Source organism: Bombus pyrosoma, linkage group LG7, assembly GCF_014825855.1.
Source record: "Bombus pyrosoma isolate SC7728 linkage group LG7, ASM1482585v1, whole genome shotgun sequence".
Classification (NCBI taxonomy): Eukaryota; Metazoa; Arthropoda; class Insecta; order Hymenoptera; family Apidae; genus Bombus; species Bombus pyrosoma.
This window is the reverse complement of record NC_057776.1, coordinates 18,256,593-18,281,365: the sequence shown is the minus strand read 5'-3', so window position 1 is coordinate 18,281,365 and position 24,773 is coordinate 18,256,593. Positions and strand designations below refer to the sequence as shown.

Here is a 24,773-nt window from a genome sequence, read left to right as displayed (position 1 = left end):
GTCGCGTATAACGGAACTTCTAATCGACAAATGTCAAAAGTTCACAGTGTACGATTTCTTTTCTTCGAACGAAAAATTGATGAAATAAGTCGAACCGAATGGAACAAGTACAAGTTACGAAAATAGATTTCTTCTCGTATCGCTTTCTCTGTTTGCGTAGAATCACGTTTTGAGTTATTCGAAATAACAAGAAGAAGAATAATATGTAATATGTAATGTAATATGTAAATAATAAAATAGATAATCGACTTGTCAATTGCGACGTTATTAGCGACGGAAGCGGATATACCAGGTGTTAATTAAATATGATATATAAACTAGAAACATTTTTCTTTTCTTATTCTTTCGTCAAGTACACTTAGGACAGTGGAATCAAGCATATTTCGTACCCACGCGCTCTTCACTGCCATTAAATCAATTTAATCCTACCGTTCAATTAGTTTCTTCATAAATCCTACTTCATAGTCGCCGCTCGATGTTATCGACACTTCAAGGCCCATTTCCATAAATTACCAGTCTGAATTATGGTGCCGAACGAAAAAGGTCGCCTCATCGAATTCCGATCTCGGAGATGTAACGTTAGCCTCTAACGCAACGATCGTTCCATTAATGTCCCTGCTGTTAGAAACCAGTCTCGTCTACCCATATTCAAGGTATGCGAGTACAGTGTCTGAAAAGAGTACTCGCGCAGAAATGTACACGATGTAAGTTTATGTCTGGTCCTGCGCTATAAACATATTACATTTAATCTAATTAATTTAACGTAACAGCTGCCTCTTATCGATAAGCTTTATTACGCGTCAATTTTAGAAGGGAGATTTCGTATGCATCGTCTATACGATGCAGATACTATCACCGTAGTATAATTAAATCTAATTAATATCTACGATAGCTATAGTTAACTCGATCGCTCAAAATTTCAATAGTTTAATAACCAGACATTTGTGAAAATGTTTGGTGAGGTATAGATTTATCGTCGAATTAAGACGAGGCGGAATATAGAAATTGTACGCAGGGAAGTTTCAAGGCAAGCATCAGCTCTTTTCTGCTTGAACCCTGAAATCAACGGATATAAAGGTGGGTGTTCGTTTCTCTTCGCTGTCTTTTTTCCCTCCATTCCTTGTTTTCCTTGATTTTCCTTCCCTTCCCTTCTCTTTCGTTCCTTTCTCAATTCCTCTTTACCTTGCCTTACTGTTTCTCCCTTTCTCTCTTCCTTCTTCTCCTTCCGCGCATTTCTCTCCCTTACATTTTGCTTCCGATAAAGCAAGATAAATCGTAGATGGAGCGCAAGATTTAAAAATTTTCCACAGATTCGCAACCTAGTCTTATGCATACGAATGAAGAAACAGACTCGCTGTTCCTCCCTGTTTTAATAAAATTGCAAAGCGTGAATTTCGACTCTGCGCAACACTTGTTTCTCTCGCGCACTGAGTAACGTCGAGGGATTAAACAGGAGATTCGTTAAAACAGACACGTTTCGAGGTGTTAGTATTTCAGCAGAACGCAATCAGCTGTAATTACAAACGTAAATTCATATACGTATTATCGTCTGCGACGATCGATAGCGTTTCCAATGCGCATCATTGAGTCGATACACAATGCATCGTACTATGTCCATGATCGGGCTATTTTCACCGCCGCGCACAGATGCAGCTGCAGTTCGAAATGCGAATTATTTGATAATAGACAAACAATGGAATCTACGATCTGCAGAATCAACCTGTCGTTTTAGCGATCCTGCCCGTCGTTTGCGTGAAAGTCTATTTCAATATGTTGTGATGACGTGTCAGCGCATATTTGAGACGATCTGACGAATGTTACTGGACGTTGGGTCGGATGTCAAAAGCAACGCGTCCGTTCATCGTCGATTTTGCGTTTGTGCCTGACGGCGCTTACAGAGCCGTTTCGGATCATCTAGCACCAAACGATATATTTTAGTCGCAAGGCTCGGAACTTATATTTGACATATTTCTTTCGGAAAAAATAATTTATGCATTTAAATTATAGAGGTAAAAACGTGCGATCTATTTTTCTTTGGCGTTCGATGGTTAACTTGGAAAATTTCAGCAGGGTAAATTTCTCATTATTTTTAGAAACAGAACAGGATACTTTTTTAAGGTATCGAGCTAATTAATAATCAAGTGGAACTTATAGAGATGCGATTAAATCTTCGATAATTTATTTATCAAAGGAATCGAGATTTTGATAATGAAATTTGTGAAATTAACGCCAAGATACCTGGATATATGGCCGCTTTAACGTGGTACAATATAATCTAATAAAGCAATGTATATATTAATCATCGTCTAAAAAGATTATAATTAATATGACGATAATTTCGATCGCGATAATAACGCGATTGACATATTTTAATAAGCGATGAAGAAACTTCCTAATGGGCGCGAGAACACTGAAGATTAAGTTACTCGGAAAATTGTTGTTTGATACTGTTAAACAGCTGGAAAATTACGCGCCTGAGTAACTAAAGTAAACGACGCTGTCACGAAACGCTTAATAACTGTAACTGCGTGTTTCGTTGTACTGCTTCTACCGTTTAACGAGTTCCTTCATTAATGGTACGATACATACACATGAATGTCACGTTTCGCGCAGTGTTGTAATGTTGCTTTTTCCACCTGTGAAGTCGAAAAAGGTATCAGATCGAAGCGTATCTTCTCGTTAATTCTTTTTCTCTAGAAAATGGTATTTTGTCGTCAACTGTTTTAATTAGCTCGCTGGTTACGCAATTCCACCGAGTCTTTCGTGTCCGAACATCTTTTCGACTGCAGAGAAATTTTGTCTAATTATTTACAATGGAAAAGAATTTTTGTATGTTTATGTGCAAAAGACACAACGCACAGCAGGCCAACTTTACCGAAAAGGGATACATCTGTCGTTTGGTTAATTGATAACTTCGTCGCGTATATGCAACATCGAGCACGAAAGAGTCATTATACGCTATCTGAATAAAAAATAGCTCGACCTGCTCGTTATGAAAATTTTTTAGCGTAAAAGCCAATGAATATTCTACGTACCAAGAGCCAACAGTTTAGAACCATCACGTAGTATTAAGTTGTCCGAAAAGTTCCTTTCGTTTTACAAGGAAATAATAGACGCACAATGTTTTCTGCTTTATATTAATTTATTGAATTATGTACGAACGTAATAGTAGAAATATAACGAAATGGATCACACCCGATTCAATAAAACAATATAAAAGAGAAATTGTTATTCGTCTATTATCACCTTATGAAACGAAAGAAATTTTTCGGACAACCTAATACATAGAATTCAACGATTCAAACAGAAACTTACGACGTTGCTGTCGTAGGAACCTCTGGCGTATAATTTCATCGACGCGAAAAACATTGCTATTGCACATTTACGGTGTTTATCTCGAATCAGTAAGAAAATTATATTCCAAACTTTTAATATACAGATATATTTCATCTTATGAGGTCAATATACGTAATCGCAAACGCTTCTCGTTAATTTGCCTCGTCAGACGAGCAAAAAAGTCTAAAATTTAGGGGATGAAAAGGGCAAGAGAAGGATAAAGAGGTAAAGGGAGGCTCGTTGAAACGCGAATTATCGCCAGCTCCATTTCCATTTTACGAACAATGCACAATGAACCGCGCCGGAAATAAGAATGAGCTTTCGTCCATTCATGCGTATGTACCACCCTTCCCCGTCTTCTCCATCTTTCCCTTGCTTCCTCGCTTCTTTTTCTTCTTCTCTTTCTTTTTTCTTCTCTCGTTCTCCCTCACGATCAGAAGCACTTACTGGTCTACGAGGAGAATCGGGTTTCCTTGATGACAGAGAATTGTCTTGCACTTTGCGCGCACTCTTCGCCGTCAGGATGCTCCTGAGATTCTCCAGAAGCCCATTTACGAATGCATTCGAAGAATAACTCCCCTCCTACGACTCTTTCCTTGGAGAGTATTGCGTTCGCATTGTACGGTAATACCGGCCAGCAGTTTGTATTCTTGTACCTAATATCTGCGTCTTTTGTAGGGAAGTAATGTAGCGCAGGGATATCCTGTAGTTACTTCTATTCTTTATTATGTTCAAACAAGGAAATTTATTAAGTTCGTTGTAAGAAAGTAGACGTTGTAACACCGGGACGTTAATTGTGATTTGTGATTAAAATAATCGATTAATTGCTGGTCGTTTTGTTTGTCACGTGGTCGTGACACGTGAATAATATCGACGTTATGCTTCCTAACGCGACACGGTCCGATTCTCTTCGTGATTACCAAAATCATCTGTTTACTAATAAATGTCGCGACTAATTACTAGCAGGTACGCTTAATTATCAACGATATCAACGATAGGGAATAGCGGAAACGGAGACTGTTCGGACAACTTGATACCTGATATTTTCCAATAGATGTAAGTCTGTTTAAGTTTTCTCAGATATACAGGTGAAACTGTGTTCTGTTAATTTTTCTTAATAGAATTTGCTTCGTATATATATATGTATCGTCAGGTATTAAATTAAGTATATAAATTTCTATTACGATTCCTTCTGCGGTGAAACATTCTATTTAATATATCGAAAATAATGCTCGAATCCAAGTGATTTATAGTTTCGTGGCTACGGATATTTATTACGGCTCCGGGCAGACAAAGCGTTCTTTAATTCCCACACGCATTATCTATTAAGGTATTTTTTATTATCACAAATTCGTTGCACGAAAGGAAATAATTAATTTCCACGTCGCGTATCAAAAGATTCGGGACGACAGCGAAAAATTTTCGCCCGTCGACCAGCCATGAGCGATATCTTCCCAAGTCGTAAGTTCTCTTGGCAGTCGCCCGATCTGAAATTGCGCGGCTGTCTCTCCCATTCTTCGCAGAAAAGAAGATCCATCGAGGAAACACAAGCCAGACGATGGCTCCCACGATTTCTACGCACTGGTAGATCAAGTCGAGAATCGTTTCATCGAGATATAATCGCGGTTAATACGTATTCTGCCAAAAATTGCGTTTTCCGTGTGCGCTCGTTCGTGTATTATTCCATCGGTTCATCGTCGAACATTTTTGGCAATTTTCCGATCTTGCTTTCTTCGCAGAATCCTGTCCCTTGCTTTCCCTTCGCGAACGAACATGAAGAAGGGGACAAAAAAAGAAAGAAAACTGGTAGAGAACTTCTCGACTTCATCCCTGCACTCGCCGTTTTTTGTCCTCGATCCATCTCCTTTCACTCTTTCGCGAACGTCCTCCGCTTCTCCCATTCCTCCTTTCTTTCTGATTCCGTTTCCCTCCCGAATTTCGTATACAGAGTCACAAAACACGTAGAGAATATCTTTCTATGGTCGGCCGAGGCTTACTTTTCAAGTCGGACAATTTTATATCGCGCTGGAAGTGTACTAGCATCGATAAGGACTTTGTATTTTTCATTCCAACGAGAAGGAACGAAACTATGTAGATATTACGTCGAGTGATAACAGTTTCTTCAAGCATATCTTAAAAGGATACAAGTATTAATACTTTTATATAAAATCCATTTAATCAGGAGCATATCATTCGTCTGATTTTTCCATAAATGTATGTCTTTCAGTTTAAAAAATCTCCAATACGTGTAATTCTCCTTTCTGTAAATAATATTCACAGCACTGTTCGAAATACCTGTACAGTCAAAGTTCTACTCTCTTGTTTTGTTCGGTTCGCGGATCTCAGAGCGAGAAACACAAAGTACGAATGATATACACAGAAAGATTCGTCAGCTGACTCATCGACATCGGTATATTTCGTAAAGTATTTCGAGCGTAAAATGAAATTGTTCGTAAGTTGCGATACGAGCCTCGAACGATATTTTTGCGCAGAAACATCTTTCACTGTTTCGATACCTACGACTAACCCTATAAAAATATCCTCTACATATTTTGCGACACCTTGCGTTTCTCCTACTCGATGAAATCCGGGGTACGCAACTTTTTCAGTTTCCCCACAACCCGTTGTATTCGTCTCGTTTTACCTCTCGCGTTTTCCCTCTCTACCGTCAAATTTCTCCTCTTTGTCCCTTTTTCCTCTTCTAGCTTCTTGGCTTCGGCCAATATAGAGAACACGCGTCTCTTCCTTCCATAATGAAATTCGACTTCCTTTCAAGCTTACCCTCTCTGTTGTCTCCTCTTCTACTTCTTCTTCTTCTTCTTCTTCTTCTTCTATACTCGTTCGACGATACGATGGAAGATCAGGCAAATAACCCGAGCTTCGACAAAGCTTACTCGCGGAGGAACACCGTCCCAGGAGATATCGTCTCGTCCTTAGATCAACGTCGTCGAAGGAATTGTTACTGACAATAAGAAGATCACGAGAACGAGTCCCCTTCTTCCGACGAGCCGAATTCGCGAAATTTGCACGAGCTCCATCTCGCGACTCTTTACTGCGGTAGCATTTGGTACGTTTGGTATGAGGCGATACTCGAAAAATTGCAAATTTCAACAACAATGAGCAATTTCTTTTCTTTTCTTTAGAAATCGCGATAGTAGGAAAATAATTGAAACAGAGTTAGATATTTGTCTGTTTCGTGTCGAATTATAGAAATATCAAATAAATATTGTTTATGTTTAGACATTCTTACTAGTATTTCACGACGTTAATATTCCACAGATCCAGTGCCAATATACTTTCAAACTGCAATTAGATATATTAAAATACTTCTAAACTATAATGTGGTAAACGTGCGACGTGACATAATACAACACAATACACCACGAAACGATGGTATGTTTGGCATGAGGCGACACTCGAAAAATTGCAAATTTCAACAATGAGCAATTTCTTTTCTTTTCTTTAGAAATCGCGATAGTCAGAAAATAATTGAAACAGAATTAGATATTTGCCTGTTTCGTGTCGAATTATAGAAATATCAAATAAATATTGTTTATGTTTAGACATTTTTACTGGTATCTTACAACGTTAATATTCTACAGATCCAGTGCCAATATACTTTCAAACTGTAATTAGATATATTAAAATACTTTTAAACTGTAATGTGGTAAACGTGCGACGCGACATAATACAACACAATACACCACGAAACGATGGTATGTTTGGTATGAGGCGATACTTGAAAAATTGCAAATTTCAACAACAATGAGCGTGATCGATACCATCTTCTCAAATTTCTTTTCTTCTTTTTAGAAATCGCGATAGTCGGAAAATAATTGAAACAGAGTTAAATATTTGTCTGTTTCGTGTCGAATTATAGAAATATCAAATAAATATTGTTTATGTTTAGACATTCTTATTAGTATTTTACGACGTTAACATTCCACAGATCCAGTGCCAATATACTTTCAAACTGCAATTAGATATATTAAAATACTTCTAAACTATAATGTGGTAAACGTGCGACGCGACATAACACAACACAATACATCACGAAAGAATAGAATTCGATAACTACCATTCGAGAACTAACTCAGCCTCGCGCTACGCATTCTAACGAAGGAAACGTGCAATCACGTCTCCTTGGATGCTCGCGCAATCGTCTTTTGTACCGTAATTTCACTCGGGGCTCAATCATCCTCAATCAAATCTCAATCGCCGACAAAAAGATCACCGATAATTCCCATTGCCATATTACGTATTACAACTTTGAAACGTATTAATATTCCTGGATATAAAGTACGATTGAATTACAACAGTCGTCAAACACAGAAGTAAATTTTGATATACTCTTGAAACGAAAAAATAGCGGATCGATAGATGAATCGATCGATTACTGCTATCAATCGCTCGTTACGTGCAAGCGCCTCCTCTTAATGCCGTGAAGTGTACACACTTGAATCAACGAAGCGTTCCTTCGTTTCCGGCCGAGAAGTATCTTGCATCCTCTCGATTCCATCGACGGATCAATTAAATTCACGCTGTAAATCATTGCTTCCAACAATCGTCCCTTCTTCGATCCAGATCCAACGATTTTGCGTAAATACGGCAATGCCGGCGAGGTGATTCGAGCGTGAAACGCGAATCGCGTTCTCTAATTGGTAGCTTTTTTCCCGTGGTAATTGGAAGCAGCGGTGAAGCATCCTCGGGAAGATCTCGAATCGAAAAAGACGCGGCCAAGGGAACTTGTACGAAAACGGCGAGAGGCAACAAAACGGGACGACTTTTTATTGCTGGAATTGGAAACGGCGCAGAGGATTCTGTCGATTTGACGGCGAGCCATTTTCCAGATTTCGATCAGGCTACGAAACGGTAAACTAGCAAAGGGAAACTTTGTAACGATGTTAATACCGAAGGTTTAACGCTGGAGCAAACCAGTTACCCAGATAGTGGGTTTCAGAATTTTATGAAGAATGAAACAGAATTATACATAGGATGTTTTAGTTCCTTTTGATCAAACTTGCACAGTTCCGATACCCGGAAAAGTATTTTTTAAGGACCTTGAAGTTTCGTTAAGAGGTGTAATAAAAATACGAAACACGAAAAGAACTACGTCTTGGCCTGTAGGAGAGCCGGTTCATCGAAACTCAACCAAATAGAATTTCAAGCGACCTTCGTAAAGTAATAAATTTTTCACTGCCATTAGTGTTACAACTACTATATTATATTAGGTACATCGTCGATTTTCGACACATTCTCCGCTTCTATAGAGTCTTTGTTACTTTTGGCCTATCTTGGCATATGAATATTTTCCACGTGAATATCGCGTTGAAATCAAAGTTTCATGGAATTCAAAACAACAAACAACGAAATTACTTCTCGAACGAATTGTAGTACTTTCGCTACGCTATTCCACCAAATGACTTCTTTTATTTCATTTACAATAGTTAGAAAGGTTCTCAAGGATTTCCTTTGATCTAGCTAGAACGATAGAGCTTAACTCCTTTGTTGTCCAGATTTTCAACAATTCGACAGCGCGTTCTATTGCGAGGCAATTGGAAACGTTTTTATCAGAAATCCCCGATAAGAGGAAAAGAGGTTTCGGGTACTAGAGGATCGAATCGCCGTAGTTTCTTCGCCCCGCAGCTGAGCTCGGTCATGTAACTAGGATCATTCCCATTTAACGACCGGCCGTTTCAAGATTGCAAAATGTCGCGGACAGTTCTGCTCTTCTACCGTATTTATACGAGATTTCACACGCTATTAACCAGATCGACAAGACTGCGAAAGACTGTAACGAAAAGACCGAGCAGAGATTCGTCGACGTGATTCGATCGGACATTCGAAAAGCCCGCCCTTTCTCGATCGCTGACTGGATTCAATTAAATCCCTTTATTGGAACGACGTGTATTTTAGAAGATAATGTATGTTGGGTTGATACGTATGGAACGTTTCCTTTGAAATGAAATTTTAATTGCGCGTAGTTCTTTCAAAGTAATTTCCGCGTGATTCAACGTACTCTTCGGGCGACTAACTGTATAGTTTTATTATTTAAAATTTATAAGAAAGGTCAAATCTATGATTAAAGAATTCTTGGAACGAGGTAATATTAGCGTTTCTTGATTTATTGCTTCTGTTAGAATAATTTATGCGTTAAGCGGTTCTCTAGGTAAAATAGAAGATAAATATGAAATTCATGTCTTCAGTGTCTTTCGTGGTTCTCATACCAATTTTAAATTTACATGGAGAAGTCACAGGGATATTCTAATTATTCATAACGCTAATAATATTTTGACATTTATTTTTATCAATTTCTTTAATATACGATACGTGAGTTATAAGGAGTGCCTGCTTTTTTAGTTTGATTTGGTATTGTATCGCATGAAATTGAAATTTCGAAGAAGGTTTCATATACACAAAGCTGATATATCTGTTAAAAGCTTGTCGCGTTATCTATAATTCTTATTTGATTAAACGTAGTATTTTAATTCTCTTTATAATTCCTCGCGAACAATTGACTTTTTCTGACAGCAATATGCGAATTAATTTTTCAACTTTCTGCATCAAATTGCAGCTGAACATTTTTCGTTACGGGAAATAGCTTTGTACGAACTTCAAACGCTCGATACAAAGGCGAACGTAAAACATAATTACATCAGGCGCTCTGCGATGAGAACACTCGCGCAAATGGTTCTAGTCCGGTCTGACAGAATCGATTCGAAAATTAATTATTCACAGAGTCGAACAAAGAGAAATGATTTATCATAAAGATAATATTGCCTTTCGTTTCAAATAGATTTTTATTCTCGTCGCTGAAGAACATAAGCATGATCAGATCTATATAATCTTCTTCATGCAACATACAATTATTACTGCATTATTAACATATCTATTCGAGCCAGAGAATATAAAATGAAAATACCAACGTGGTATGTGTATCGCCAGAAAGAAATTGCAAGTGACAAGGAGATTGCAAAAACTGCGAAATCTCGAACGAGTTGGCTGTATGTGCGTTCGATGGTTTACAACTCCGAAAGGATTTGAGCGAATGGCCCTTTGTTTTCGAGAAATTAATCGAAAGATTGAATTCGTGCTGCAGTAACTTCTTATGTTTGAAATGACTGCGTTTACTATTTCCGCTGGTAGAATTGTACAAATACGCGTATTAATAATCGAAAATTGATGAAAATGAATTATAGAAAATTAATATTAGAACAAACATAATGATAATATTAAAAGAATTCATAAAGAAGGATATAAGAGGAACTTACTAATTTCTCGACAATAAAAGGCTATACATTCCAATACCGTTGGAGGTTTTTTAACACCAACCTAAAACATCGAACGCACACACAGCCAACTGATTCGAGATTTCGCAGTTCTTGCCACGTGTTTGCGAGTAAAAATCTAATCTTCAAGTACTTAAAAAGTTGATGGAAATTGTATAAAATTCTAATTCAATAAATCACACTGCTTGGAAGAAATCACAAGACCACTTCGAAGTTACAAGATTACGAAGAATTTATAAAGACATTTAAAAGTAGTCGAGATTTCTACGGATTCTAGTAGTATGGGATCTCGAAAGTCAGACAACCCTGCTGTTGCGCAAGCTTCGAATCATCACGTTACAAGATCTTAGGGCTTCGACTGCTGAGAATGCAGAGCTTCACTTTGATCGCTTTCGGCCACAGTGTACAGGGCTCTGAATCAAAAACATGGAACGTGATTGAGCCATCCAAGAATCTTTGTGCGCAGGTTCCTTAATACTAACATACGAGTCAAGAAAAGGCAAAGATCAGAGTCACTAAGACCATCGAATATGATAGCTTACGATTTTCAATAGTCACCGAGTCATTGTCCAACGATCTGGAACAAGTTTCAATCTCAGTCCAAAGATTCGAATCTCGTTCTTTTCTTCGATGCGAAATCTGACGTCTATCGAGTCCTCGAGCAACGATGTTCGACGTCTGGAGTTAACCAACTGGATATTTTATTATTTGTAAACTCTCAAACAAAACTGTTGTTGTCTCGAAGAAAATCTGTGGCGACGCAAAAGCTTAAGCTGCGATATCACGTCCTTATAACTTTTTACGTAGTACATCAAACGCGATTACACGTAGCTGTAGCGATCATTTTTCTTGGACGTAAACTGTCACATTCAAGAAAGTCAGGAAATGTAACAAGAAATTTGGGAACCGCGCCGTTACGATCACTTTGCCATTTGTCTTTGCCAAACAATTCAAGGTTTTTGCGATGGTCAGCAACGGGAGGACGATCTTCATAAAGTTGTGCACGCTTGTTGACAACCGCGACAAATTCCAGTTACCATTTTTACCTCTTGGCGTGTCAGTTTTCTTGCAAGGTCTCTCCTTGTCTTTCTCAAAACTGCCCAACCATGCGGGTGCAACACTTAACGCGACACATAACGCGGATATACAAATCGCATTAAGCTTTAAAAACGTGACGAAGTCAAATAATCGAACGTTGCTTAAGACCATTTTTCAAAGCGACATTTCGCTTAAATATGCAATTACGATAAATACAGAAATATACAATTGAAATAGAAAGAAAAGAAGCTTTTTTCGTCCATAAGCCAGTGCTGAGCATAGTTTTATAATTTTTAGGAAAGATCGACTTGATCTAAAAATATATTTTAAGTATATCGTTTACCATTTCGAGGAGATCGAACCGGTTCGTGGATCGTGACATTCTGCTTCCATTAAGTGGTATAATTTTATTAGACAAAATAATAGAATACCACCATTCTAAAAAATAATTCATTCTTCCAATTAATTCTCGCGAGTATCTGAAAAATCGATCCTCTGTGAAACGTGTCACTGGCCTGGAAACTGACGTTTGACGAAACGAGTCGTTTGGCAAAAAGAAACGATGCTGGAAGGCGAGGGAAAATCGCGACTACGAGAATCACGATTACTATTTCCACGAGGCGAAACTTTTCTTCGATTCTCCCAGCAATTATCTAAAGTTCCGTTGGTCGATGCTTTTCATTCTTATTCGCAGATATTTCCTAGGTTAAACTTTTCTCTGTACAATGATCGCCGGCGACCTCGTTTCGTTTATTGCTCGCATCGCAAATCGACGGGGCGGAGTTCGCGAAACTTTCATTTAAACCGTCGGCCTTTACCCCGAATACACCGCGATACGGAACGAACAATGTCCATTCTGTCTTCGAGACGAACGATAATAAATTACGAGCTTCGGGCCGAAATCATCGTCCGTTCCGACCGAATGAATCGGTGAAATCAATTCCATTCTGTGGGCTCCGTTTCTCTACGACTCGATCGATCTATAAAGTTTATACAGTAAGACATATCGCCTCTTCTTGATCGTAAACCGCAATAGGAACTTCGTTTTAATACCAAGTTCCATTCTACGATATTTAAGTAGGATCCTTTATAGTTCATTTATTAGGTAGCGGGTATTCCGCTCGCTTAAGGTTCTCCTCGTTTTGTGTAACTTTAACGAACGTTACTGGCGAATATTATTTCACCGAGATACACTTAATTATTTTTGAATCTTTTAGTTTCACGATCCATTAGCTAATTTTAAAACGTTGCGAATCAATAATTTCGAAGAATCACTGTTCCCATACCATGAAACATACTTTGTACGAAGGGAAATAAAGTCAGCGTAGACGAAGTTCGTCTGTGGCAATCGTACGATTGAGAACAGGTCTCCTGATGAAAATCGAGGCTTCGAAATGAACAAAGCGATATCTCGTAATGTTTAATTGAGGACCATAGAGGAGACACGATAAGTCACGTTATTTCGTTATTTCCATAATACACGAATTTATCGTCTATCGACCAAAGACTTGTATTTTTCTATGGAGCAGCATGTTCCTCCTTTTAACTATGTTGTATTAGAGAATCAGAAAATCAGAAACGTCGCACGTACCATATTTTTCCCGTGGAATCTTCGATTGAAACGGACAAATGAAGCATATTTCACGACGAGTAAGTCATCGGACACCATCTCCGTGTTTTTCACGCGACTCTAATTGCACGATCAACGTGAAAGAAGTGGAACATGACAGAAGATACGCAACGGGAGGGGAAACCGAGATATCGCTGCTTCGCTCGGTATTTGCATACAATGCACCGCGATGCGTTGGCCAGACAATGCTGGATCGGTCCTTCTTTCTTTTTTTTTTCTTTTTTCTCTCGTTCGAACGGGAACAAGGCAGGTAGAGAGGACAGCGGCGTGTTCGTGGTGGCGTAACGTAAATCATATCTCTAAATAGATTCGGATCGAGTGGTGGAGTCGGGACTACCATAAACAGCAGAACGGATCCAATCTGACCTGGAATCATATCCGAATCAGTCACGGGATCGCGTGTACCGAGCTGGCCAATTTTGCAACATAATTACTCCAGTCCCTCGTCTGTATCGATTCTTTCCCAAGGCCGTTTGATTTGTGATCGCTCCTGTTCCCTGTTTCACCTTAATCCGCGCAGCTATGGTCGCGATTCCTCTTTGACTTTTACTGGAATATAAAGCGCTCAAACCTGTCTGTCGTCTTAAGCTTCAAACCGGAATTTATTGGTCGAATTATAGAGATACCGTAATGGTATCATGCAAACACTGTTCTTTATTCAGAATGGAAACCATACTGTTGAGAATAAAGCTACTTTATTGTTTTAACTCTTTGCGATCAGCGGTATTTTCCAACTTTCGTCCCACTACGGAGCGCGTTGATTTCAGCAGTCACTGTCGCTAGAACAGTACAATCGTGTAATGTTTCGCTATTTCGACATTTTACCAACAAAATGCAATAGAATAAAATATTTATATACTATAATTATATATACCATGTTATATTGAAATTATTATTATTATTTACTTACAATGATCACGGTATATGTACAATGTACAACACAAGGGAGTTCGTTCGTTCAAGACGTGTGAGCTCCCAATATTTAATCGATATCGCGGATATTGTGACAGCGACGATACTCAAATCCACGCCATTCCACACTACACTGACAATGAACCTGTAGACTTTGACCTTACCTTTGCACATGGTCCAACACCAAACTTTTCCCATCACATAGGACACTCAGGATCCTCTCCTCGCCCCTTAACTCCTACAAATTCAATATATAAAACTACCAGCATTCGACCACGAGACTAATCTTGTGTACAGTTTTTGGCCGCGATTTGAACAACTATTTTAACTTTGCTACTTCATTGTAATATTATACTTAATCATTTTTGCTGAGGTGGTCACCACTTCTAAGAAAACTCAACGTCTGGTCTTTTTAGTTTTCCCAAGCACCGAAGCCATCGACAGCGTATAGACAATAGACTGGGACGAAGGCAGATCATAAACAGTAGACACGCGACGATGGCTGCGGATCTTTCAATTATAGGGTAACACTGCTAGCGTGCGGATCGGGACCAGTTCAAATTATATTCCTACTTGTACTTACACTTTTGTATTAACACGTTCGTCGCCCAGCGTGATTCGGCTAAGTTTCCTGCGGGCCCCAAATCCGACCGCCGGTACGCAGAACGTAAATAGAGCGACAAGCGGGAAATTCATTGTTTATCGCCTTCGATCCATTGTTTATCGTCTTCTATCCATTGTTTATCGCCTTCGATTCATTACAAAGAAAAGATTATTTAGTTCTGAAATGGAGAAGCCGATAAGCTTTCCAGCTAGAGTATTCCGATGGATCTCATGGCAGATATCTCAGAAGCATTTACTCGAGCAGCATACTTGTGAGACGTACATCAGTGATTTTTTCATCTACAAAATATTCAGTAAACAGTGTGAAAATATATTTGAAAGTGAGGAGAGTAAAAATGACAGAGTCTACAACTATTGTTCGAAGTGGCCAAAATCAGCCCAAATGTGTTTGGAATGTTTATACAAATACCATGCGATATAGAATAATGTAATATTTTACGCAGAATATAAATTAATAAAAAGTATGGTATAATGTGTTTTTAATATATTTATGTTGTATATCCTATATATAATATCGTATATTTAATTAACTCGAACAAGAAGAACGTCACCATTCTTTGGTGACGGTCCCCCCATGGAAGTATACCCGCCACGTAGATATGTGCGACGTGGCGACGAACGTGTTAAAATATATTTTCTACTTTACAATTTATCCACGCGTTTCTCTCTTTGTACATCTAATAACCTCAACAATTTTCGCGAATAAAAGCCTACAAAATTACAAAAACACAGTCGAGTTAAGTTATTGCTCAGCTACTCCATTTTTATCATTAATTTTACGTGACAATATCGTTGAGGATCGATCGTATTCTTGATTCTCTGCCACGATGCGTGTACACTTTAACGTTCCATACTGTGATCGCCGGAAACTCGTGACAATATACATTATTACGTCCTTATGTACGAAAAGCGGCGCCAAACCATGCTCGATATAGGACCGCAAAGGTTTAAAACAGTCTTCAGTTCGTTCGTATTAAAATTTTGCGACACATACACCCTGGACAATTATTTCAGCAATTTCCCCCGGATTACCACCGAATATCGTGGAACGATTTAATCAACCAAGAATGTCCAATCTTCGATTTCCGTTGACGTTCGCGTAAATTCGATGTTTACGAGGATGGCGATGGAATCGCGGAATTTCCAATGGGACTGGAACGTAGACGAACGGTAGGGAAAGCGATAGAAATAGAAAGTAAAAGGGACAGTCGGCGGGCGGCGGGTAATTTTTATTCGAACAAAAAGCTTAATCGACGCGTGCAGGATGGCCCAATAAAATCGCAATCACGGCGCATCGTTCGTTCGTTGGGAACGCTTGGTAATCATTGCAATTGCGATTCGTTTGTTAAACGAATTTGGAAAGAGAATACGGGGGGACCAATTGTTCGCCGCTGCTCACGTTAAATACGCCAGCTAATTACCAATTAAGCGCTGTACACAAAGCTGCGTGGCGCGCGGCAGATGTTGCTGTTTCCAGGACCGATTCATTTACTCTGTATGCGCATAAATTACGGAAAAACGTAATTCGCGATGCCGCGACAGCGTGAGTCGTTTCGCCGATCGGCGATCCCGATCCTTACGCCAGTCGATAAAAACCAGCCGAACCTCGAATCTAGTTGCGTATCCAAGGGATTTCGCTCGATCGCAAACGCTTACTCGATAATGCTCTTTTCATACTTATCTCGAGAATCGTTCGAATTTTCTGTGCCGCGTGCTCGGTGGTTCGTTATGCAAATCGCCGCGCTCGTGCAACGTTCGCGTAGAATTTCAATAAATCCGATAGCGAGAAACATCGAAATTTAAATGTTTTTTTTAAATCAAATTTGAGATCCGTCGCAGCCGACCGTTAAAATCCTATGGTTTTACGATAATGACTGTGAATTGCGTTCGATATAATATTTTTAATTAATCCTTTGCGATTAATCCCCAATACTTTGCACGCGTTAGCAATACTAAAGATACGCGAGACGATTAAGTGAAATTTATAAGCATTTAAACGTGTATAATAATTTAAAATCTAAGACTACCTGTGTGAGTTCGTATCGATACGAGTTACCAATATGGGGAAATCTTTTTTCAATTCTTTCAGTACCAGAAGTAAAATCAGGAATCAAATTAAGAAACGATCGAGACTGTAACGTCCGGTATTTAATACGAAAAGTTGATGCAATTAAACAATCAAATATTTAATCGACCTTAATTTAATTTCAGAAGTGCTTCAGAATCAAATGCTTAAGGCTGCGAGAACAATGAAATATTTAGTACATCCCACGGGTCTGGAAAATTTTAAGACCTCGGGATATCTCAGAGGCTACGAATGTCTTTGGAATCCAACTATCTTGGACGTCTAGTGGATTCTAGATGATCTCAAGAATTTGGCCAATGTCAGGAGGCCTGGAAGATTCCGAGGATCTTTGCGATCCTGATGACCCCAGATATCTCTGGGAACAGTACGATCTTGAGGTTTGAGGGTTTCTTGGGTTTCCACGCGGTTATCGGATTTTCAGCAGTCTAGATAGAACCGAAGTTATCTACATCGGATTACGCGAGCCTGCAAGCATTTATATCGTACACCACGTGTCGGAAATCTCCTACGTCCTACTACACAAATCTCACAACTGTAGCAACAACTGCCTTACCTCGTACGATATTGAAAATAGCTGAAACATCTATCTAAACTCAGGATTATTACGTATCGTTAAAATAAACGTAAATATGAATACTTTAAGTACGTAATGCAAACAAATGTGAGTAAAATAAATAGAAAAATATATTCGTTGCTATGTATGGGTTAGACACGTGGTGGACGATGAGACGTGTTGTTGGTCAAAGTAATAAGGAGACGAGTTGATTCAATTAATTATATGTAGTATCTTCAATGGAATATACTGTTATTATATCCTGATATTTGTGATTTATTTAGAATGAATGGATTGTACAAATATAGACAGAAGAACGATGGCAGATTAACACGAACTAATCGCAATGACACGCTACAATTTAGACAACTCTCGACACAACGGATCCAACGTTCTCTCTCAGGCGGACCACACTCTCTCGACAACGCTAGCAACACTATACTCTACAACGCAACTCGCACTCTCTGACTCCTCGACTTATTCTCTCCGACTTCCAAACTGAAACTGCCTGCTCTCGCATCTCTTTTGTCTTTCCGTAGACCCACCACGCACGTGTTCCGCGACCGTTCGTGGCCAAGGCCTTTTTACAAAACTATACGATTGAAGAACGCCTCGGCTCTCGCGACATTGTATCGCCAACTCCTAGGCCTTATGTCCGCGATACTACATGTATTTACAAATATTATGAAATGTAGAATACTAACTTAATCGCAAGCGTTGCTCGCTCGATGGTACTCGTTATAAGATCGTGCGATACTGCGGTACTGATGCTAATTGTTATGCTGATTCGTTATACTTATTCGCTCGACTGACTGACAGACTGACTGTGTCTGGAGGACATGGTCGTCTATTTATACTGGTCGAGGGGGATACAGAAAGGTTCGAACTTGTCGCAGGTTGTAGGTTGCACGTAGCAGCGAAATTGCTTCGTCCAGAGTTTGTTTATTACGTTATGTGCGTCGTACAGTGTTAATCCTCTGTGGCAAAACAACTACGCGAGGCATCCTCGTATCGAAACGTTCTAAGACGCATATGCCGCTACAGACATATTAGAATAGGTTACACGCATTACAAATCCAATATGTTTGCATAATTTTGTTTGAACCCTGTTTATTTTCGTACGATAATCATAAATACTTATTAAAATATATAAGTTTGCTCTGCTACTTTTACTTGATCACGCAACCTACAATGTCCAAATATTTATATTTCCTTTGCCTTCGTAATAATTTCGTCGAGCCAAGTCGATCATGTTTCCAGCCTATTCGATGTTAAAAATCTAACATAATTTTTATTAAGGACGTATAATCGTATAATAAATTAAAATAATGTCTTCTATATCTACGTAAAATTGTATTTTTACGATACCAAGAAATATCTTGAAAATACCAACAGACTGTACTCATAACGCATTTTCCCGCCAACTGCCATGAATTATCATCCATAGCTTTCTCCTCGCGCCAGCGAAACGCGATTTAAGGTCGAGAAGAATTTCTCGTTGGACTTAAAAGAGAACGTAGTCAGAGATGCGTTCGCAGTGGCGCCAAGTCTCGATGAAACCCGTTTACGGAACGTTTATGGGATTTCACGAGCATGCAGAGTGACAAATACTTACGAGTTAAAACGACAGCCTAAATCTTTTTTGGGGAATTGAATTTCACAAAAGTGCGTGACCCATCCACGGCTGCAACCGAAACAATTTCAAGGAAAACAAGTTTCAAGATATTTTTACGAGTTTCTTCGACTGTGAAACTCTCAGAAATTCTTTCGTTACGATTTCATGCACAGCTAACGTTACTGAACTTTCTTTTTCTCGTCGTATAAATGCACGAGCAGAAAATTTATTGAAACGAATAAATAATCTGCTAAGAATAAAAAGAAAAATATAATGTCGTTGGTTCGATGATGTTTCCAATATTTACCGTTTACTGTTTGTACGTGCGAATCTAAATATGGTGATACATGGAACTAAATAAAATTTGGTTCGTTAGTTCGAATTATGACTTTGATGGCGCCTATTAAAATATTTTACGGATCGTACGGGTCATCGTTTTATTATTTCTGTCAGCGGGTAATAAAATTTCATGGAGCTTATGGCAAATTACCTTAATGGCCGTAATTTCGATTATCCGCGACAGAAACCATACTGCATAAAACCTTCTTTAACGTGAACGAAACCGTACGTGTCCCCCGATAGATCGCATAAAATATGCAAAAGGAAAACCGATGAAGGGACACTCGCAATTATGCTTCAATTAGTTTCAGTAGCTACACGCGTATGCATTTCATAAATGCAAAATTCCTCGATGCTCCACTTTCACGTCGTATGCAGGAAATTTGCAAATTTCTTTAATTAGAATTCCAAGCATCAAAATGACGGCCACCGTCGTAAGAGCCACAAACACGAATATTACAAATTCATGCGCGTAATCAGAGACGCGTCTCTGATTACTGCAAAAAGTGACGCATATGTTGCGTCGTCTTAATTATTTCGAATTTCACTACTGGACTCTCATAATCAGTAATAACTCCTGATGACATATTTTGCTGTATACTTTTGTATCTTTTGATAGACGAGTTTAGAAAAATAAACAAAATGAAATTATTAGTTAAAATAAAGATAGATGTCTCTATCGAAGAGAAAGGAATAATTTAAAGCTATTTTAGCTGTTAAGCTATAGTCTACTTTTAATCGATATCGATTCAATTTCAAACGTGACGAACAAGACTTTGACCAAATTATATGAATATAAATCCATATATCGAAAATTATTTTAGAAGATCAAAGATAACCAGATCTCCTATAGAATATCAATCTTTTTTACGTAACGATTCCGCAAAGCGGCTGATATAATGTCATTGGTCGTTTAACAAACAAAGTAACGCGGCATTAAACAGTAAAAGTAATACGATTATTCCATGTCTGGCCAGGCCACAAAAGACATCGAACGCGCCAGCAGGGATTTTCATTTCAATAGAAGGATTATGTGGTCGCGTCGCTATGTAAATAAATAGCCCCATCCTCCGAAGGATCGTTCTTGTTGGTTCGTCCAACAAAATTGTATTTCGATTGGAAACATTTTCGACTCTCGTCTATGAAATATCAATTATGTCAACGAATATTTTCATGCAACGAATCGACGATGGCTAACTGTATCTGGAACTTTTATATCTCAATCGCCATCTCATTATCCTGAATTTATTATCACACCTAAAATATAAATATATATCTTTTATTATTTCTTAAAATATTTAACACAGGGCGAGAAACCGTGCATACAAATTTGTGATTATTTCTGATGTTAGAAAAATGTAATTAGATCGGAAATGATGGAAAGGACGTAGTAGGGTTAAAAAGAAACAACTTTGAATCTACTTTGTTACTTCTTCCTCTGATTACCTATAATATGGCTTTGGAACAAATTCTAGAAGATTATTTAGAGAGAAAATACTTCTTTCCGGATCGAAATGAGTTTGTTCTGCTTGACTGGAAAAAAAGTTGATATCGGAAAAGGAATTTCCTTGAGAAGTTTGCACTTTGATCGATACCTTCTTTGAAGAAGAAAATATGTTGCTGTATTCTGTCTGGTTCTTTGAACCTGATGATATTTTAAGATGTTAAGATTTCTTTTCTTTAGCTGATACTTTGACAATTATTTTAGAAATAATAATATACAATAATAATATGTAAATAATAATAAATAACATTTAGATTATAACTTATACGGTAATAAATAACGTTAGACTTTAGAGAATTTTGCTGATAAGAGGAAAATGTTTACTTATTTGAAAATAAAGTTAATTTAGCTTAGACCGATTACTTGGTCGATTAAAACCCAGGTAAGTTTCGATAATTACGATTAATATTTCATTGCCAATGATTCGACACTGCTCCACAGTTTCTCATTCTTTCGCTTGTTCTTAGTATTAAACTTGAAAATCTGAAACGTACACACTTGGAATTATAACAACGATTGACACGAAAAAGAAAAATTTCTAACTTTGTATCAAATTATATAATAATGTGATATAATGATTTTCCTAATTGTCCATTGGTGACGAACAAGCGGAATAATAAAAACCCAATGTCAGGAAAAGAGAAATTTTTATTTAGGAAAACAGATGAAATTTCTACACATTCGGACACAAAATAATTTGTATCATCGCTAAATAGTGCGAGGATATAGAAGACACGCTGCTGCATAGTTCGCGTTTATCAAACAAGCAAGGAATATTGTAAGCAATAATTATTCCACAGCAATAAAATTCCGAAATTTCTAAAAACCAAATCCAAATTATTCATCTCTTTCGTATCTCGAAAAATTTCCATCGAAACGAAATGTTGAGCCTTTTCTAATTTAACGTTCTACCCGGCACGGATCGAAGAGGATAATCTATCGCGGTGCCTAGCGCCGACCGGCTGTCATCTCGGCTCGATATTTTAAAAGTTGAAAAACAGTGTCAAAAATAGACGATAGGAGAGCAGAGGGAGTAAAAAGGGAGGGAAAAATAGAGACTCGCTTTGAGGGCGACGGGCTGGTTTTTCCGCTTACGTGGGCGCGCTTAATTTGCCCTTTTTACTATCCGACCGTCTTGTCCGCGGTAAAAGCCGCCATGGGAATCGGGAGTGAACTTTTCAATCTCGCGGCGGATTCTTGGCTTCCAATCTGCTCCCAATATCACCGGGTATTCGTCGAGCTTTTGAGTTCCGCCGAGTGAATTCCAAAGCTCCCTCTTCGCCCCTTGATTTCGATGCGTCGAGTTTATCGAGCGGATAGAGAATCTCGTTCGTGCCACGTTCCATATGCGCCTCTCCTCCCTCTCTCCCTCTTTCTCCACATACGCATTCATGTATCAGTACATACTCGTTCATAAGTATGTGAAAGCTTTGACTGATTTGATATCAACGATATCGTGAAAGTTGCTAATATATATGAATTAAATGACAAGCTAACGATCTAAAGCGATATTTCTCGTAGAACGTTAACGTTACGTATGTATGTGTCATATGAAACGTGAATTATTCATCGAAATGGTAGCTGATTATTTCAACGGTTTCTTAATTCTCGCAGATACCAATTTTTTCCCTTCCAGATACCGAGTTTTGGAGATAAATCTCAACCTGCCATAACATTCTACGATGGCGCTGCTAAAGGACAAAAGAGTCTTCCTTTTCGCAATTTTCTAACTAAATGATACTCTTTCGGAGAAAAACGAGCGTACGCACGTACTTTTCAACCGTAGTGTACATCCGAATGTAACGTACGTTGTATCGAGGTCTTATCGCGGACTATCGACACACGAAAATTTCATAGCGAAACTTTGTTCGTCGGCCATTCTATCATACGACGGTTGTAAATTCATTTATATACCTTGGTCGAGTAGTCGAGAAAGGATAACTTTGTGGCGATGCATTGTGATTGGCAAGCACGAACGTACGTGCTATAGAGCCGCGGTGATTTTCACGAGCTTTTTTCAGAACGTTCGGTTCCAACGGATTTATAGTTATGGCGTACACGATGTGGATATGGTATCTTCCCTTTTTGACCTTTTTTTCGGCTGGTTTTAATAGCGCAAGGGAATATGTTTCAGAAAAAGAAATATGATATCGGAGCTATTCCTACACATTTTTTCATTGCTATGATGACCGTTAATGGTATTTTGTATGCTTTTAGTTGTTACGTCGGAGAGAATTTTTTACCTTTAATTGGTATCGTTGGATCCTAGGTAATTAGAATAATTTGGCTTTAGCTGCTCAACTTTGCAGTATTTTTAATTTCAATTTATTTTAATTTCCTTTTAATTTCAAAGTATTCGATTCTACTTTGTATTTTATATTTTACGCGATACAAATTTTATCGATTTCTTCTATCGCGTATAATGTAGACCAGAAATTAAGATTAATCATCGACCTAAATTATTACGGTTAGCCATGATCCTATTCTTTCTTGACGAATAATATTAGCAAGGTACGACTTTAAAATATTCTAGAAAATATATAGGAATTTTCGAAATATTCGTGTTGTAAAATGGTAAGTAGAGGTAACTAGATTCCTCAAACAATTCCCTTTCGTCTAATGGCTAATACTTTTGCAAAATTTCAATCATTTCTAAGATACTTACATCTCGCGGTTCGTTAAAAAACACTTTCCCTTTCCTTGAAAAACAATTCCCTTCCGTCTGGTGGCTAATACTTTTGCGAAATTTCAATCATTTCTAAGATACTTGCATCTCGCGGTTCGTTAAAAAACACATCAGTTGCATATGAACGATGAATAATTGACAGGACGAAATATAACTTTCGACAGTTTTGCGGTGCGAAATAAAAATTTTAATTAGGAAACTTTATTAATATCCAGATGAACGTGGTAGGGACAAACCGATTCGCGAGAAGCGATTGCACGAGGAACAAAAGATTGAGAACGACGCTGACTAACGAGATTAAGAATTGAATTCGCCGATCCCGATCTAACCTAATTTTGCGCAACGACTCGACCGTAAGAAGCTTCCCTCGACGAGAGCACACGAAAGACGACACACAGGGAATGTTGTAATTCTTATTGGCGGAAAGACACGTGGTTCTAATTAACTTCGTGTCGTCGCCGGGGATTTAATCCCGTGGAGAACCGTTTCACCGACCGAGCAGTAGAAAATGGCAAGACTCTGCATCTTTCGTAATATCGTGGAACCGCCCATGAACGGAATTGAAGCGCTTCGAAACGAATTATTCCTCGGAAATACGAATTCCTCCTTCTGTTATACATACAGTGACTGTAAAAAAATGTTGAAAATGACAACGTGAGTTCGCGCTCGCCATCCATATGCAGATGCGTTAGTTACAATAAATAGTAACTGGAAGATAGTTCTAGATACAATCGATAGATTTAATCGACAGGTTTAAGATATTCTTTTGCTTTTATCCCTAGTCCGTGTAAGAAAGTGCAATAAAGGTTTTTCGGCTCGGAACGGTGTGATAGATTTATCCAAAGAATATGTGATCCTACCTCTGAATACAGAAATAACAACAAAAAATATTTCTACTCTGTCGTACTTATTATGATGTATTTATGTATTGATTGTTTGTTTTGATTGATTATTGATGTATTAACTGTTTGAGTCCCGTAGATTAACCGTAGATTTTGTGTCCAAAAGTCTCAGTACATTTGAACGCTACGAACGGCCGACGGTATTTTGTACTTCATTGTTATCTTCTGAACAATTTTTATTTTGCAAAACTTAAAATATTTAGAAACTAATAGTACGCATATATAATAATACAGGTGTATTTCATAAAGTAACGAACAT

The 24,773-nt window shown here is 38.2% G+C and overlaps 1 protein-coding gene across 7 annotated transcripts in view; it reads right to left on the bottom strand.

Annotated features, from left to right (window-relative positions):
• The window catches only part of LOC122569616 (mannose-binding protein C-like), a 202,486-nt gene that overhangs the window by 84,562 nt on the left and 93,151 nt on the right, over positions 1–24,773 (bottom strand). The window contains exons 4-5 of one of the 7 annotated variants that reach the window (XM_043730918.1): positions 14,789–15,108; positions 14,370–14,443 (exon numbers count right to left, since the gene is read on the bottom strand). The exons of the other annotated variants lie outside the window; for them this stretch is intronic. Coding sequence (XP_043586853.1) covers positions 14,370–14,403 — 34 coding nt within the window. The 5' untranslated portion in view covers positions 14,404–14,443; positions 14,789–15,108. The remainder of the gene's footprint in view (positions 1–14,369; positions 14,444–14,788; positions 15,109–24,773) is intronic. 7 annotated transcript variants of the gene reach the window in all.